At 43.4% G+C, this 18,966-nt stretch overlaps 1 protein-coding gene across 1 annotated transcript; it reads right to left on the reverse strand.

The window, feature by feature from the left end:
- Positions 1–9,495: 9,495 nt before the first annotated feature.
- On the reverse strand, positions 9,496–18,236 carry LOC127463392 (uncharacterized). The gene is made up of 3 exons (XM_051772730.1): positions 18,224–18,236; positions 16,634–16,750; positions 9,496–14,554 (listed from the first exon to the last, which is right to left on the reverse strand). The coding sequence occupies exons 2-3, from the start codon at positions 16,666–16,668 to the stop codon at positions 9,904–9,906; spliced, it is 4,686 nt and encodes a 1,561-aa protein (XP_051628690.1). The 5' UTR covers positions 16,669–16,750; positions 18,224–18,236; the 3' UTR covers positions 9,496–9,903.
- Positions 18,237–18,966: the final 730 nt, after the last annotated feature.

An 18,966-nucleotide genomic window follows, 5' to 3' on the forward strand; every position in this document is an offset into this window, starting at 1 on the left:
CTATCTCTAAGCTGCTGAAAGGAAAACACACATAATCTAGCTCCTCCAGGAACAGAAGGGTTTGAAAGCACCCCAGCGAAACCTGAGAATCTGCAGCCCTGCCTTTGCCAGCCCTATAAGCCATGTCCTAAGTACCATCATATGGCACCCTAATGAGAAACACAGAGCCTTGTTAGTGCTACGTCTCCTGCCTGTAATGTACCACTCATTTGGCCCTGCTAGTCCTAGCAACTGTGGGTGAGATTCATGCCTATCTTCCATGGCCTCCTTTGGCTCTTACCGGAGGTTTTGTTGTGGTCTTGTCCCACCTGGAGCTTCTGCTGTGGAGAAAGCTGCTCTGTTGCCATAGGATACAAGGAGGGCAACCACCACACAAGGGGCTGCCTAGCAAACCTACCAAAGCTTTGGGGTCCTGTTGTTGCTGATTGACTTATTACATTCTTACAATCCTTCATCAGTCACAAAACATTCCAAATGGAATTTTAACCATTTTCATGGAGGCTGTGGTCATCTTATGATCTTCAGAAGTGAAGCTGAACTTTTCAGCCCCTGGAACTGGGTAATTATCTCGTTGTACTTTGTGCCCTGAGATTTGCAAAGAGATGATTTTTCATTTAAACCTGGATTTCTAAAGGAGAAAACATGAGGAAAGACCTGATTTTGCATTTCAGTTTGTCTAGAGCTGGGCACTAGTGGTGTACATTGGAGAGCAATGCCCACTTATTTTAGAAAGATATTTAAAGAAGTCATTGAACCAATTTTTTAGTTTATAACTAAGCCTCAGTGTTAGCTTGCTTGAAAGGGAAGTAGAGAAGCACCTAGAGGTTTTGCCTATGCCACATGTTTACTTCCAGGTGAATTCTGAAAACGAGGGACTTAGGTTAATAGAAAATAATAAATGTAATATTCAGACTGAGTTTTCACATCGCTGTGAAACTCCAGGTGAGCTCTTGGTTATAGTCAGAAGAGTAGTACATCCCTGGTAGTACACTTGTTGCAGACTGCCATGACCCAAAGAACTTATGTGTATAAAGACAGGCACCAAGGTGAAGGAAAAAGTCATTCATTCCTCTTACGCAGATGGAGAAGGAAGGCATAGACTGAAGCTGATTCTTTTGACATCAGAAAACCTTACTGCTTTGGGAGGGCAAAATCAAGACTTGACTCTATTTTTGTTATATTTTCTTAGGAACAGGTTGTGCTGAAGTGTTTGCTTCCATGTGGTGCTCATACAAGTCTGTTTCTTCTAATTCTTAGTGACATTCAGCATCATACTCACTCTTGTGAGAATTGTGTTCTCACAGAATTTACACACAGTCTTTGTACCTTTTTCAATTATGGGTTGTACGAGTCTGTGAAGAGAAATACCAAAGGAACATCAAAAGTCCCCAAGCATCTGCTGACGTTAGTTCAGGTAATAATAGGGGAATGTTATTACCAATAATAATTTCTTCAGGTGGGGCAAGGTGAACCCACAGCAAGATCCTTCTCTTCCCTTCACTGTTATTTGTGGAAGCAAAAGAAGGGTCCAGGGAAAGTGTTAGGGGTCTCCCCAGGATTTGCTTCTCACAGGCTAGCCCTGGGTTTACCTGACTACTCTGGCCAAGCAGTAGGCAGGGCTGGAATGCTTGTTGGTCACTGTGGACTACTCAGTGGGTAACTGTATTTCCACGTTCAAAGGTTCAGTTTTGCCGGAGTTTCGTGTTCTGGGGAGGACAGCATCTGGCAACCTCAACTATAAAAGCTCTTTTCCTTAAAGGTTTTATATAAAGGAGTAGCTGCCCAAGGCCTTTCCACAGCTCAAACGTACTTATGTGGCCACCAGGTTACTGACTTCTTCTGCCAGCCTTGAACCACAGGCACCAAAACCTGGTCCAGCCCTGTCATGGCACCAGGTTAATTTCAGGTGTGCACTTAATCTCTGCCCTCACCAAGCAAAGGCAAGGTAGGCAGTCATGTCAGGTCATGCCACCCTGGCCAGCCACCCCCACACGATGGGCTGCATAGGAGGATGAAGTTGGTCCAACCAATCTAGTCCTTACCCTGTCACTGCTCCCATTTCAGGGCTGGAGTCGCCTCTCTGACACACAGCCTGCTTTTTACCCAGTTCTGAGGAGCCAGTGCGGACAGGGCAGCAAGGAGCAAGCTGCAGAAAATGCAGTTAGCCAAGGTCTTTTCAAAGCCATGACATCTGTGTAATTAATGTTCCATGTTTTCTACCTATTGTCAGCTGTCTTATGAAACTTGTCATGTGTGAGCTCTCTTGGGCATAAGGAAAACAGTTTGTATACTGATGAGACACAGGTGCTGTTTGTCTTTGTTTCTCATGCTCTTTCCCTAATAATGACAGAATAATTAAAAGATTGTTATTTTATATGCTTTTATTATTTTAATCTTCTCAACACACAAGTAAGACTCAATGGTACAAATAAGGAACCCATCTAAGAAGGAAAACAGTTTTATTAAGAAATCTGTATGGTATGACAATGGTACAGACTTTCCTGTTATATGATGTGTGTAATTTAAATGAGTTAATAAAGAAGATGTCTTTTGGGGATTTCTGGTCTTGTGAATAAGTGTCCTGAAGCTTGGAGACAGTTAAAGTTGAGATACATTTGGTGGGACCTTATTTGGGTGTTTAGATCACCGCTGTCAGCACCGTTCCCATTCCTCAGAAGAATGAAATATCTCAGTAACTGGGTTAGCAATCCAGAGCTGCCATTTGGTAGTCCATTGTATTGGTATGAACCCCAAGGAGCACAAGGATTTCACTCTGATGATGTAACTTGGCTGAACACAGTTATTTCTTGATAAGGATGGACTGGTTCTACAGTGTCCAGGAGTTTCTTTCTTAGATTCCTTCCAAAAGTCCTGGGGGTCGCAGCAATGGGAAGGACTCACCTTCTTTTTAGACTGCATCTCAACCAGCAACTGCAGCAACTACCATTGTGCAGGCCAAAGAAGTTGTGTGATCTGCAGAAAGTGGTTGCAATTCCTTGTGGCAAAAGCAACCTGCACTGGCTGCTTTCACCTACAGAGCTGCAGTGAGCTGGCCAGTCCTTGCACACCAATTCTTTTGTTCACATCCTTTTCTTTTTTAGATGCTGGGGCCAGGAGGTACCTAGGAAACTCTCATGTATTTCAGAAACCTGGGGCAACTTATTTAGAAGGCACTTTGGTTGCCTAACATGAGGCATCTTACGAAAGAATCTTGATTTTTAGAGGGCAAATGCTGAGCAGTTACTCCAAAAATCAGATCTTTGATAATATGTCCCGTTTTGGATATTTGGAGTCACTAGACTTTTTTTTAAATAGAGCCCACAACAGCTATTTGGTGGCTTTTCAAGAATAACCAGTTCAGTGCATTATTTTATTTCCCCAGGAATTTTTCCCTGTGGCAATGCATTTCTGCAGTTGAATGACATGCATCATTGGGAGCCTGCTGTAGCTCTTGTTTGACAAATGAAAATCCCACCATCTTACAAAGTTGTTCTTCCACCTACAACTGAGACACATTGAGGATAAACCAAATGCAGTAACAGATGTGTAGCAATTCCCAGAATTTTTCAGGTCCTTGAAGTAATAAGAGGTAAAATACTGACCTGCTGATTCTCTGGTTATACAAAAAGTCTTTTGGGTGGGCAGGAAAGCAGATACTTAGCATGAATTTTTGCCCTATTTTTCCTAAGTTCTCATCAAGGAGTGAAAAATGTTTCAATTCTATAGAAAGATGCTCCTGGAAATTAAAAGGAGAAATAAAGCTTACAGGACCTGATACATTTCGGAAACCACACAGTGAGTGCACTAGTTAAAGTTGTTTTGCTGATTTATTTCTCAGGCTTGTGCTGTGCTTATTTCTCAGGTAACAGAGATTTACTTTAGTCTTCCAGAGAAATCCCCCACTCCCAAATCCATAAAGATCCCTAGTTATCACTTTTCAGGTTTCTCTGGTCACCCAGACAAACTTCTTCTGGATGATGTCCAGTGCTTACCAGCACAGGAATAAGAGAATAAATGGTTTCCTAAATGTCCTTGCTATTCCTGCCAGTATTCCTACGTTTTCTCTGCTTTCCTCACTGCTTGCCTGCAGCCTGCTTTACAAATTCAACCATTAGGTGGGGCTTTTCTACTGTCAGCAGCCCAGAGATTTCCTCTGTGGTATCTCGGGCCTGGGGGGGATGTTGTATAGTCCCTGTGTGCTGGGATATGAAGTCTTTTGTGTTATCTTTAGTGCTTTCTTCCATTACCAGCTCCACTGACATCCAAAAGAGTACAACGGGGAAAACCTGAGTCAAATTGTGCCACTTAAGGTCTTGGTCTCTGTCTTTTTTGTCATGTGTGATGTGCTAAAAGGTTATCCAAATGAAAAAGATGCTGATAAATTGCTAAGTTATTTCACAGTTCAGAGCCAAATGTATGTATTAATTAATTTTTTTATTTCATTTGAAAAATTTGGAATCGGACAGCACTACAGGGACAACTGTTTCTTCCTGGTTATGAGGTCTGGAAGAAAGTAGTGACATATTTTCTAACTTTGCAGTGGACCACCTGCACCTCATGGTACAGCACTAGCCTCAGTTCTTCTACAGGCTAAGCCTTCACAGGGTTTAGGATACTTCTGCTGAGAATAGCTATGCTTTATGTGCCCTCTTTTAATTTGAAAAAAAAATCAAGGAGAAGCTCTTTATTATACTTATATGGAGACAATGCTCATCCAGCACGGCTTAGCAGCCCTTTCAGAGCTGGGGTGGGAGAGGAAGCTCTCCCATGAGTCTTCTGACCTCTCCTAGCACCTGAAGCCCCAGAAATATAGGCATCACATTTTCTTTGTGAAACTTCTGGAAAAAGTGGTGGTCTCTTTGCAAAGCTGGGACTCTGGAGCCTGGGTTTGTCCCACTCAGCCCCAAGAGCCTTAGGACTGCATTGCCGTAGGAGATGGAGGGAGAGCAAGGTGCATCCAGTGGGCAGTTGACCTAGTTCTGAGTTTGGGGATCAAAGGCAGAGATTAGTCCTTCAGTCAGAAATCTGGGAGGATGTGTGGGGCTGTTGGAGATGATGAGCACTTGTTTAACACTGTGAAGGGGACTGTACTGTCACACTGATGTGCCAGTTGCTCAGGTCCAAGTTTGACTATCCGAATCACCCCAAACCAATCCTTTTGTGATTTCCATATTACTAAGCCCATCTGAGAGGTGCCCTGCCAATGTGGAGTGCTGGGGGTTATTTGACCTAATTAGAGAGGACATGAAAAGTGAAGGACTTTACTGATGGCTGCTACTGAGAGCCTGCCTGGCTTCTCTGTTGCCAGCCTCTACCCCACCACTAACCACTGAGGTTCCCTCAAACCTGCTTCTTCAGGTGGGACCCTTCAGGTGCCCCAGTTCAGCTCAGAGTTTGGACTCCCCTTAAATGACTCTTTTATTTGGGCTTTCAAAAACTCCTGGAAAACTGCATTTTGGAGACTCCAAAGAAATGGACTATGCCCAGGGCAACAATACTGTCATTAATCTAATTCTCTCTCCATGAGTGTCTAATTCTCTAAGAATGTGAAATATCAAAATATGTCATCACAGAAGAGGAACCTTGAAAAACCTTGTCTACCTGTCTTTATTTGTCCTGTGCCTGTCCTGTGCCTTAAGCCAGGGCTTTAAGGAATAATTAATAAAACTGGCAAAAAAAAAATCCTGCTGCATTTAGTGCAGGCTAAGGATCTCATCCCTTCAGTGACTTTGAGAAATGCATATTAGTAAAGCAAAGGGCTGTAGTATGGAGAAGGAATAGAACTGTACAGAATTTCACCCATTTTCCAAAACCACAAAAGCCAAGAGATGTGCGGGCACAAGCATCAAAAGTATCTGTTATTACATCAGACAAACTGAAGTAGCAGCTGGGAGGACTCCCTCCACTGCCTCTTCTGTGATGACATGAGAGATGTACCTAAAGGGTAGCAGAGGCGCAAAACATCTGTGAAGGACTACTAGAGACTGGGAATGAAACTGTTTTCTGTTGTGGTGTCTCCCTTGTCAAGGGTCTCGTTAAGTTTGAGCCTGGCCATTTGCACACGTGGCACAGCTGGCACAGATGAACATATCACTCCTCGAACTCTTTTTTCTTTTTGAAATACTAATTTCTGGCATTTCTTTGCTTATCACCAGTGCTAAATTTCCTGCCTGCATGGTCTGGAGTGGCTTGCTGAATGCAAAGCACACCAGTCTTCTACTTCTCTGCTAGCCATCACCACTCAAATTTGTATGGCCTTGCTCTCTTCTTTCCTGGAAGATTAAACATGTTAACTCCCAAAATGAAGCAATTTCCTTAAGTGAGACATTACCCTTAAGGATGCATTTAATGCAAATCTCTGTCATGCTTTAAGCACACTTTGGGGAGGGTCAGTTGACTTGGATGGATACTTTGTCTTACCAGCAGAAATTAAGGCATGAGGCAACCTAAAAGCTAACCCCCACAAGTTGACTCTGCCTGACTTATCCTGAACACAGGATGCTGCATCTTAGTCTGCTAGTGTTGCATGTCTGTTTAGAAAAATAAGCATGGCAGGCATAAATTGAAAGACTTAGAGGCCTCCTGGTGCCCAAGGACTAGCTCTGCTGGGAGGCACCTGCTTAATATTTGGCTAACTTTCTGGCAGAGACAAGAACTCCTTTCATTTGTTAGACAGTAGTATTCTTTCCAGGTGTGAATAAGGGGCAATGTCCTTGCCATTTCTTTTAAAAGGTTAGAAAAAGAATAATTAAAATGGCTTCTAATACGAATGATTAAATTCTAATAAGAACTATTAAAACTCCTTCTATGATAAGGTGAGCTGTTTAGTGGATAAGGGAAAGGCTGTGGATGTGGTCTAACTAGACTTTAATAAAGCCTTTGACACCATTTCCCATGCATTGTCCTGGAAGAACTGGCTGCTCATGGCTTGGACAGCTTGCTGTTTGCTGGCTAAAAAAATGGCTGGATGGCCAGGCCGAGAGGATGGGGGTGAATGGAGTTACATCCTGGTGGACAGTCACTAGTGGGGTTCCCCAGGGCTCAGCAGAAGGTCCGGTCCGGTTTAATACCTTTATCAATGATCTGGATGAGGGGATTGAGCCCACTCTCAGTTTGAAGATGACTCCAAGTTGGGCAGGAGTCTTGATCTGCTGGAGAGTAGGAAGGCTCTGCAAAGAGATCTGGACAGGCTGGATCAATGAGCTGAGGTGAATTGTATGAGGTTCAACAGGGCAAAGTGCTGGGTCATACCCTTGGGTCACAATAACCCCCTGCAGCTCTACAGTCTTGGAGAAGAGCAGTTGGAAATCTGCCTGGTGGAAAAGAACCCTTGGAGTGCTGGTTGACAGAAGCTGAACATGAGCCAGCAGTGTGCCCAGGTGGCCAAGAAGGCCAGTGGCATCCTGGTCTGTATCAGGAACAGTGTGGCCAGCAGGACCAGGGCAGTGATTGTCTCCCTGCACTCAGCACTGGTGAGGCTGCACCTCAAATCCTGTGTTTAGTTCTGGGCCTCTCACTACAAGAAGGACATTGAGGCGCTGGAGCATGTTCAGAGAAAGGCAACAGAGCTGGGGAAGGGTCTGGAGCGCAAATCTTATGAGGAGTGGCTGAGGGAGCTGGGTTGTTTAGCCTGGAGAAAAGGAGCCTGAGGAGGGACCTTAGTGCTCTCTGCAGCTATCTCAAAGGAGGTCGTAGACAGGTGGGGGCTGGTTTCCTTTCCCAAGTAACAAGTGATAGGACAAGAGAAAATGGGCTCAAGTTGCATCAGGAGAGATTTAGATTGCCTATTAGGAAAAATTTCTTCACCAAAATGGGTGTCAGGCATTGGGACAGGCTGCCCATGGAAGTGTTCAAAAAACATGTGGATGTGATGCTTAGGTACATGTTTTACTGGTGGAATTGGCAGTGCTGGGTTAATGGTTGGACATGATGGTCTTAGAAATCTTTTCCAACCACAACAGTTCTGTGATTCTCCTGTGCTGGCAGGAGAAGCCAGCTAATAGAGAATTTATTACTCAAGTTTGGCGCAAAATGCTCTATGCTGTAAGGACTTTTCTCAAATGGGAAATGAAATCATGGGCAATAAAAAGGAAATTATGGTTTAGGTTTAGTACCAAGTGGCCTTTATGGTTGCCAGTCCATAAAAGCTTGGTGGGTGAAATACACCTTTGCGTGGAAGGGCAGTCTTGTATCTTCAATAAAATTAATTTTATTTTTTGAGGGCTGGTGTGATATACAATTATGATTTTAATTTTGTGCCCCTCCAGATGTCAGAAAGCCTAATTCTTGATGTGTTGTAAAGGAAAAAGAAATCAAAGTTTAAGCCTCCTCAGTGGTCAGGAGAAACAATATTCATGTCCCCACTTCATCCCAGCAGTGTCCCCGACCAGGCCAGCCCAGTTGTCACGTATGTGACTCATGTGCATTGTGCTGGCAATAGGGTTTGATCTCAGCTTGCTGCCAGCCTGTTCTTGTCCTCATTCTCTTGCTGGCAGTGGGTCGGGGCATTCTGCCAACCTGGGCTGGAGGAACAGCCAGCCCTCGGCTGCACAGTGTGGTCATGGAGAGCATCTTAAAAATTAAAGGGAAGTCACTGCCTTGGGGAAGCAGGACCTTGTTTGTATAAACTCTCTCTGGGTATCTCTGCAACTTCCTGAAGGTGGATCCTTAGAATATGGCTTTAGGGTTCCTCCACAATAGGTTTTAACATGAATGTGTGGTTACAATGCTAAGCTAAACTTGTGTATGGGAGGGTTGATGCTGTAGGACATTCTGTCTCTCATAGCTTTACTGAGACACCGAAGGCAGCAACCCCACTCTCACTTCTCCAAAACAACGTTCATCACACATGAACTTTGTGCAGAAGTCGCTATCACTGTAAACACAAAAAATCATACCCCATTAGTAGGATTCAGTGAGACTGGCTGCTTTTTACTGCTCTGTTCCACATTGCATTGTAAAATAAACACTTCCTAAGACTTCTGATGTAAGTTGAGGCACCTGCCTCACATCTGTGTGCCCCAGGATTTGGAGTGGGACAGATGTCCCAGGAGGAGCTGAACTGCCATGGCAAAGTGTTCAGCCTGTCTGGCTTACCTTGTCCTCATGGCCTTTCAGCCTTGAGCTTTTCTGAGCTCTTATGCTTGTTGCATATTCATCTGGATTAATTAAGAACCCCTTCAAATGGTGTACCTTTACAACAATAATGCACACAGTGTATGGGTGAAGCGCAAATAGCTTCAGAGGAGGTTAAATCACTATTTTTCCAATATTAATATTAATGAGGCTGAACATTTGCATTTGCGGTAAATCCTCTTGTAGCATAAGTGTCCTTTTAGGATTTTTATGCAGACAAATGAAGCATTCCCCTTCTTCCCTCACTACTTCTGCTAACAGCATCACTCAGTGCAGCAATAGATCAACAGTTTCTGCTAATCTGTGAAAAGGCAGAGCTTAGAACAAGCACTTTTTGACATAATTAAAGCTACACTGCCTGCCACTATTCCTTGAAGAAGTACTAGCAGAGTTGCATTGGAACAAGTAAATACAAATAGAGTTCAGCCTGAACAGTTGTCTTTGTTACAAACAAAGCCCATTAGTTAGCAAGGAGAGTCTGAGACAGGGATGAATTCATGCTGATCTCAAAACCCTCCTCATATTTAATTTATAAACTGATGATTAATTCAGTGATTAGCTAATTCACTTGCAGTGATTAATTTAATTCATGTCTTCGGGCTAATGTTTAAGAAAGGAAAAAAGCCCAGCTCGAATAGATGCACATCAATGTCCTTGTGATTAAAAAATGATAATATAATGCCCTAAAGAAAAAAGAAGAAAAGAAAGATCAAGAGAATTGGTGACATGATGAGTTGTAAGTTCTTGCCTAAGCTGTAGCTGTAATTTTTAGCTGTGATGTTTAAATGTGTCAGTTACTCTAATGATCAATGGTTTGAAAGCCGAATCTAAGGGTCCTTCACTGTAGCTTTCCACTGTGTATTTTGAGAATGGCATTGCTTTAGAGCAGTCCTCCAGCTCTGCTTTTTTCTCACTTGTTTTGCCAGCTGCCTGCCAGCTCCCCTCCCTTTCAGCCGCATCTTTCTCATGCTTCACCAAAGTCTTTGATGAGAGCACTGTGTATTTCTTAAATCCAGGCTGCTTTTTTCTACTTCCAACAGGATTTTCCTCATCTTCTGATGCAACATGAAATGATGAGGATGATTTGGGGGACTTCTCTGTATTAGACAAACTGGTCTTTTTTAGGACAGTACTGCTTTTACAATTTATGCCATTGCTTGGCAATGGAGCTTGATAACTTGTGAAATCACCTACAGGGCCCACCTCTCCTGAGCCATCATTGCTGTAGTTCTCTGATTGAGCTGAAGAGCCTGGCTGGTATTTCTCTCTTCTCTCAGGTTCACTTTTCTTTTCTGGACTGCCAGTTTTATACAGTGGTTTTTCATCATGTAGTGGTGGCAGTTGCTCTTTTTTGGCTGTGACATTATTTTCTTGAGGCTTCACCAGCAAATTTGAGTATGGGGACTGGCACATACCAGAACTTGGATCTTTGCTTTTATCTTTTACAGCATTTGCATCAGGCTTTGTAAAACTTTTGGATACAGTGTTTGGGTTTTTTTCTCCTTGAATATTTTTCTCAGATAATTTACTTGAAGGAGGTAACTGACTGTTCCCAGAACACTGGTATTTATCATCCTCTTTTACAGTCTTTTCTTCATGTGACCTGGTGGCCTCTGCTGGTGGTGTCTTTTGCTTCCTCTGTCCTGAAGAGCTTTTTTCTTGAGGCTTCAGCAGTTTGTTTGAAGAAGATGGCTTCTCAGAATTTGGATCTCCTTGTTTTTCTTTCACAGCAGTAGTACCAGGCTTGTTAAAACCTGAAGAAGCTGATGTTTGTTTCTTTTGTTCTGTGGTGTTATTTTCTTGAGGCTTAACCAATGTTTCTGATGATATTGATGGATACTTCCTGGAAATTAGAAATTTGTCCTTCTCTTTTGCAGTATTTGTATCAGGTATTGGAAAATCTTCAAATCTCATTTGCTGTTTGTCTCCTCCTGGAATATTTTCCTCATGCATTTCTGATTTTCTTGATGGAGGTAGCTGGTGCTTCCCATAAAGCTGGTGCTTGTTATCCTCTTTTACTGCCTTCATTTCAGGTGATCCAGTGTCTTCTGCTGTTGGTGTCTTTTGCTTCCTCTCTCCTGAAGAGCTTCTGTCTTGACGATTTTTCACTTTATATGAAGAAGGTGACTGGAGCTTCTCAGAGGTACGTTTAGTCTCTTTTTTGTCCAATTTAGTTTCAAGCTTTACAAAGTCACCTGATGGCATCTGTTTCTTTGTCTCTAGGGAGGTATTGTCCTCATCAGTGGTCTTGTTGTCGTTTCTTGATGTATTTCTTGGTGGCATTGAGTAATTGTTGAAGTTTGACTTGATGTTTTTTAGCCCTGCACTGTCATTCACATGTTTTGTTGGTTCATCTGATGAGGCCAGGTGGCTTTTCTCATAACTGCAACAGATGTTTTCATCTCCTGTCATATCATGTTCGTGTTTTACAAAATCTCTTGAAGGTGCTAGATGCTCCAAACTCTGTCCAGTATTTTTCACTCCTTGAATGTTGGTATCATGTTCTGATGAAGGTAACTGGGATGTTTGAGGTCTGTGAGCATTATTCTCCTTTGGAAAATCATTATGATCTACAGTATCATTTGGTGTGAATACTTGTTCCTGCTCAAATTTATGCAAGATATGTCTCTCGTCTTTCTCCTCTGTCTCCATCCTATCACTGTCATACTTCATGTCATCATCTGATGAGAAGAGCTTATCCCTTGTATGTTCAGATATCTTATTTCTGCTTTTTGCATGCTTCTTTTGGTCTGAGACCAATTCAATTGATGAAGAAATTGGGCTCTCTTCCAGCATATCATATTCTTGCTTTTGGGTATCATCTGAAGTTGGTGTTTGGTTCATCTCCAAGGGTAATAGGGGCTTTCTTGCTAGTGTTGTTTTATTTTCATGTTTTCCTGGCTTCTTGGTTGAAAGTGAAAGACAGTTCTCAAAGCTTTGACAGGTATTTGTCTCTTTTTCTGTTGAGTTTTCATTTTCTGTTGCATGATTTGGGGACAGTGCTTGGTTCTTAAAATCACATGTAGTTTTCTTCTCCACCATTGTGTCATTCCCATGGTTTGTCACCTCGTCTGAAGGGTGTGGTGAATGCTTCTCACAGCCATGGCTGTCATGTTCATGTCCCATACCACCAGCTCCCTGTCTTACCAGATTAATAGGTGGAAGTGCTGGAGGATTTCGAAGAGTGTGATGGATACTTTGTCCTGCAATCCCACTCATTGATATTGGTAAAGGGGCTGACAAGGGTGACTGCCATGCCTCAGAGTCAGGCCAGGGCATCTCATCTGCAGTGGCCTCTTCATGTTCAATGAAAGATTCAGATGGCTTGTGACAGGTCTCCAGGTCAGTCAAGGTACTCCTGTGCAGGGCTTGATTGTTTGCATGATTCAACATTTCACTTGTTGAAGATAATTTATCCTTCCCAAAATCTTCTTCTGTGATATAGAAACTGTGCTTCACAAGGTCACCTGGCAAAGGACTTTGTGTCTTTTCCAAAGGAGGAGAGATGTACTCTTCTTCTGCAGCACCAGGCTTCAGAACCTGATTCTCATTTGAGGAGAGTGTGGATGTGTTCTGATTTGCATCTGGATTTGATATATCCACATTGGAACTATTGAAGTTATTTTGTGGGCTAAAAGCTATCTGAGGAGACTGTGTCTGTGTGGCTTTGGATTCATTTTGCATTTGGCTGTTGGGTGTTTTATTCTCCTCTTCTTCCTCTATATTTGGGACATTGCTATCATTTTTGCTAGAAGTAGAGGACATTTTGTCTTCACTGTGAAATTTTGCTCCTTCTTTGGCTTCCTCAGAACATTTACCTCTTAAATCCAGTGCCTCTTTTTGGACTATTGGTGGCTTTTTGCCTGAAGCTGGTATAAGGACAGCTAGATGTCCATTGTCCATTGGAGGCTCAACTTCGCAAGATGCTTGAACTCCTGGAGAGTGAAACGGCGGGATGTTTTCCAGTGCTTTCTGCTCTGGAAAATATTTTGGGCCTGTAAAGAAAGGATCCTTTTCTGGCTCTTTGAGCTCTGTGTCATCTTCCTCTGAACTGTAGACATACATAGTTATTTCAGGAATCTCTCCTGGTTTAGTATCCTGAGGACTTTGTTCATGGGATCTCTCAGCTGTGCTAGAGTAAGGCAAGTCAGGAGGTGGGCTGTTTTCCTTAACATATTGCAGAGCATTGGTAATCCCTGATAGTGAAGATGTGTCAGGAGCAGCTAGGGTGTTATTCCTGTCACAGTCTAGGCTACATTCAGATAAGGGAGGAATGCAGTCTGCAAGAGCTTTGTTTTTATGAGTAGTAGAAGAGTTATCTAGAACAGGATGAAAGTTGGGTCCTTGTTTTGCAGAATCTATTTTTGTCTCAGCACAGTCCTTTGCATCTGACACGGCCTCCAGTGCCACTGGTAATTCCTCTTTGTCCTCCCTGTCCTGTGCTGCATTTGCCAGTGTTTTGTTCTCACCGTGGTCTCTGCTGGACTCCTCCTTTTCCTTCAGCAGTGTGTCGTGACCAAAAGGCTGCTTTGTGGCATTATTTTTTGACCAGCTCCAACGATGGTTAATTTTGGTAGCCATGCTGAGTCTGGGCACTGGGACCATGGAGCACACTAAATTTTGGGACTCTGGACTCTTTATACCTGTGGCTGTCATTGCTGCCATGCGCAGCACTCTGACCTCAGGCTTATGAATAGCTTTTCTGCTGGGGAAATTTTTTGTCTTTTTCTCGCCTTTGCGCAAGAGTGATGCTTTCACCTCTGCAGCCGAGCAGAGAGCACTTTGTTCAAACTGCTCCTTCAGTTTGGACAGGACTGAACTTCTGTTGACTATTTTTGGCAAACCGCTATTTGTCCCCTTCTTTTTCCATCTGGGAGACTTCTCCTTGTCTTCTTTTTCTTCAGCAGCTAAAAATTTCTTCAGAATGTTCTTCACTGTGTTTTTTCCAGTCGTGCTGCTCCACCTGGCCCTCTCGCTGGGTGCTGTGTCTGCATCCTCCCCCATTGCTTTTCCATCTCCCTTCCTGTCTCTGTTTCTGTCCAGCTTGTTACCAGCCTTGCTCACCCACAGCTTTTCTTTAATGACCAGTTTGCCAACTTCTCTTCTCTTCTTGGTGTACGGCTCACGATTGCTGTTCAGAAACCTGGACCGCAACAGTTGAAATCTGGTTGGATGCTGAGCCCTGATTGGACCTGGACATGGCTGGTTATGACTCACCTTGTTTTCTTTACTGTCTGCCCATTTTGTCCTCTTGTTGCTGATTTGCAGATTGCCGGCTGCGAGCTCGGTGACGTACAGCAGCAGGCTGCTGAGAACAGCAAAGGCCCCTTGCTCTGTTGCCATCCTATTGAGCTTCTTCTTCAGCACCAAAGGGTCTATGAGCATCTTGTCATCTCTGCAGAAGGGTGTGCTGTTGATGCTGTGCAAAAGAAAATATGAATGTCTTTTCAAGTCATCAACATTGTCATTACCTTCTTATTTTGCTTTAATGGCATGCTGCCACGCATGAAATGGAAAAGAAAATGCTTTAATTTAGGACTTCTCAAGAGAATTGATGTTAGTGGTCTGTTAAAAAGCATGCAAAGTGCTCGACAAGCTTCATGAGGTGTGGTGTAGCAGGAGTGTCAGGGCTTCACACCATCCCACACAGCACTGTCAGCTCTTTCTTCTGTGTTTTGTGGGTAGCGGAAGCACTTAGGGGAGCAAGCAATGCTAATCAGGGTCACTGCATCTCTTCTGTGCCACTCCTCACTCATTTAGTATTACCATGTCCTAAAATGAGGGCAACATTGAAGGTGTTTTCCTATCCTGCTAGGTAAAATGTAGGCAAAGATAAACACAATGAGAATGCAGCTAGCAGGAAACCATGGTTCTGTCTCTGGTTTATAAAAATAGACTCCAACCATTAAAACAAAATATCAAGGCAGAGAGGCACAAATGTGCCACTGATGGTTTTTGCTACTGGTACAGGTTAGAAGTCAGTAGGTACCTCTCCTGAATTAAAAAAACCGTCACAGGCTTTGTGTAATTTGATTTTTGGTAGCATTCAAATCCCACATCAGGAATATGCTCTTGTATCTGGTTTGTGAAGGGTATCACCACAACAATCACCCTGGCAAGGTCCCTTAACTACAACTCCCTTTAATCTGGTGGAAGAAACACGGTATGTTGGACCTTTGCTTGAGTTCGAAGAATCAGGCCCTTGGACAGCTGGGGATTTAGGCAATGCTTTAATTGGTGTGGATCAGTTACTAAATAAAATACTGAACTCAGCACAAAAGCAGGAGCTTGAAGTCAATAACAATAGATGGGTCTAGGAGGGAAAAATCAAGAGGTGTCAGCTTTCTGACACCATGAAAAGCTGGAAGGTTACTTCACCATGCAGTGAAATAGCTTCATGCACAGAATGCAGCCTGCATACCAGGAGGGGATTAATTTTTATGAGCAGAAGTGGAATAAAAATTGTTTAAATTAAACCCACATGTAAAAAATGAAGAAAGGCTGCAAAGAGGCTCGTGCTTTAGGGAGTGTCAGCCTCAGAAGGCTGGGGAAGACCCAGCTGTGCCCCAGCAGCTGGTACCTCATGGGCTGTGAAAGAAATTGGACCCGGCCCCACACTGCAATATTATGGAGACTTTTTTCAAAGTGTAGGGCTGGTTCTTGTCCAGTTGGGTTGTGACATTTGGATTCCACTTGGCTGCATTTCAAGTGCACATATTGAAAATTACATCCCTCAGCAGAGGGATGAAGTTGCCATCTTGAATGGAAGAAGGTCTATTTATAATGACTTTGTAGGTATTTTTAAAGGCCAATAAAAGAAAAAAGTGTGACAACTGGTCCATGTCTAATATGACAGACAATACCTTGTAGGTTTTGATTGGGAATAACCACATTTCAGCGTAGCACAGGTGGTATCATCCACCCTTTCCCTTATCGAATTTACCTCAGTCAAGGAGGCAAGGCTTCTGCCATTTGTAACAGCCATGGGAATTTTCAGAATAAACAAAGAACCAGAATTCAGAGAATAATTGGCTAAAAATATCCTGGTTCATTCTCCCTCATATAGCCAGTCTACTGATATTTTAACTGAAAACTTGCCATGGCGGAAGACCACTCCTCTCCTCCCTAACTAGCGTCTGATGTATTCAGAAAAACATGTGGGGCCATCAACCAGTGTGCCTTAGGGTCATCTCTGATCTCTCAGAACAGCAATGGAATCAGATGCCCTGCTTACCCCTCCCTTCTGGACTGCTTTGGATACTATAAATGGCCACGGTAAAATACAGACTGGTCCTGCTTTCAGTGAGGTCAGCATAGAAAAACTACTATTGATTGTGAAGGGAAGAAGATCCCTCTCTGCTAGGAATATTCACAGTAATTAATCACGTATAATACTACTAAGTGAGCTCTGTTCAGGTTCCTTTTCCATGTTAGAGTGTTATTATAGGATGCCATCTGAAATGTAGCATTTGTGGGAATACTGCATTGCCTTAAGTACCAACACATGTTGCATGGGTTGAGTGTTTGATCCATATTCACCAGCCAGCAGCAGAAAATGAACAAACAGCTATGACACCTATTTAGGGCATCTGCAGTTCTTCCAGGATGACGTCACCTGCAAATGAGCATCGTGACTATGTAAATCTAAAAATCATTCTGTGCAAGGGCAGTCCTACAATGATACTAAATTCTGAGACCACCACAGAAAATGGAGGTAGCGATGAGTCTGCTTTGACCCAGACTCCCTCAGGGAAGAAGGGCCAAGTCAGAGTTTTCTCATGTTTGTGAGCATCACCACCATTCTCACAGGCCCAGATATCATCTCTAATTTTTCTTCACCACCTTTTCCCAAGTTGCATCCTGCTGTTCTTAAACTATGTGACTTATTGATGAAATATAATCACTCCTATATCAGCTACAGATAGCCAGTTCTAGTTCCAGCTGGGAGGACCTGTACAGGTATGCACAGGGGGAACCACACACGAGCAGAAGTCACTTCCCAGTGATGTGAGCTATGCCAGATGACAAGGCAGATACTTGGGCTCTTTCTGGATGCTGCAAAATGGTCTAAAATGGGCTTAGCTTCCTTGCCCCTCTTCCCCCCTAGAGATATTGGTTTTCACTGTTTTTAATGTGCGTAATGTGCCTCAACGTGCTGCTGGTTTATGGAAGTGCCACTGCATGGTTTTCAGTGTCTGGAGGACAGACTGCTTGGACCTCCAGAGGAGACAAGGCCACCTCAAAAATTTTCCTGTCTTCTTGGCCCACAAATAACTAAGATGTATGAGACAGGCTGTTTAGTTATTTATTTATAGGTTCTTTGGGGACACTTATCATGGGCAGCAGAGTGGCAACAGCCTGATATGCTAATGGGCAGCAGTGCAACCCTATCCCGCTGGCTGGCCTGTCCCAGAGAAACGTCTGCAGTGGATACCCCTGCGTCCTGGAGCAGAGGAGAGCTGATGTGCCATGGTGAAGGGAGAGGAGCTGGCACCCTCCTCCAGCCCACTCTGCACCTTCCTACACCAGCGTACTCCTGCCTTTCCACTCTGTTGGGGTCCAGAGGCTATTGAGTAGTGGTAGATGGTGGCATTTGCTAAAAGGATATGGTTGCAGGACTCTCTGGTTTACTGTCTCTGGCATGGAGAGAAGGCCCTGTCTCTTGACCCTGAATTACCTGTTAAACACCTCATCATCTTTTTACACACTCTGGCACCCTGAAGGACTAGATGTTGCAAGGACAGTGGCATGGGCAGGAGGAGACAGCACTGTGGAGACTTTGTCAAAAGACAGGAAAAAGATTGGAAAACACTGTCCAACTTGCAGAAGCGGTCAGAGATTGATGAATTGCTCTGCCTCACTCTGGGTAGACTCTGGGGAAATGGCCATGAGCTGGAGTGTGCAAGGTGCTGCATCCTGTAGGTCCCCTCATCCCTGGGCGTCCCATCAGTACCTGTTTCTGTGTGGTGTTTGGTCCAACAACTTACCCCTAGATAAGGAAGGCAACTGGAAGCAGATCTGCCTCCTCAAACCAACACACAGGCCTTTAGAGTGTTTTCAGTGGAATGATGGCCAACATGCTGCTCACCTCAACAGCCGCAGAAATGGTGCTTTATAGGTTCAGCCCTTGGGAACCACCTTTTAAAAGAAATTCTCTTATTGATCTCTGAAACTCAACTTGGTCCTGCCTAGGTTGGATACAAGGTAAAGTGGGAACAGTTATGAATGCTCTTAAGTTTTTTTGGTGATTATTTTTTTTCTAAAGGAAGAAGAAAAGCTGGAGTACTAGAGAAAATCCTACCTTATGAAAAATATGTTCTTCTCTCTTCTCTATTGCTGAATTTATATCAGGTCTGCTAGAGGCATCATAAACTAGAAGGAATGTTGTCAGAAAGTCTTGGTATTCTCTTAAAACAAAGCTACTGACACAATTGCTCCTTTTGGTTTAGCATATATCCAAAGCAAACAAGAAAGCATTTTGCAAAGCTGCCAAGAGAAAACATGCTAAAACAACAGTGTGAGAAGTAGCTCATAGTACGGAAAACCTTTTCATATGGATATTGTCATGCACAGGGATCACCTGCTCCTGTTTCTGCCACATCCCAGTGACGATTCCGCAATGGCTTACATGGAAAAAGGCGTAGGAAAGTGCTTGTGTATTTTTAGCTATCTTTTTAAAACGCAGCTCAGCAGCTGGAGAAAGGTAGGAGAAACCAACACCACGTAGGCAATCACACATGGTGGACATCAGAAAGTGCCACGTAGACCTCAGTTTCTGAACTTCTGAGGTAAAACATGAGGTTAAACACCAGGAACAAATTCTGAGCTCAC

This window comes from Manacus candei, unplaced genomic scaffold (assembly GCF_025592945.1).
Source record: "Manacus candei isolate 608988 ecotype Guabito, Panama unplaced genomic scaffold, ASM2559294v1 h1tg000159l, whole genome shotgun sequence".
NCBI classification, from domain to species: domain Eukaryota; kingdom Metazoa; phylum Chordata; class Aves; order Passeriformes; family Pipridae; genus Manacus; species Manacus candei.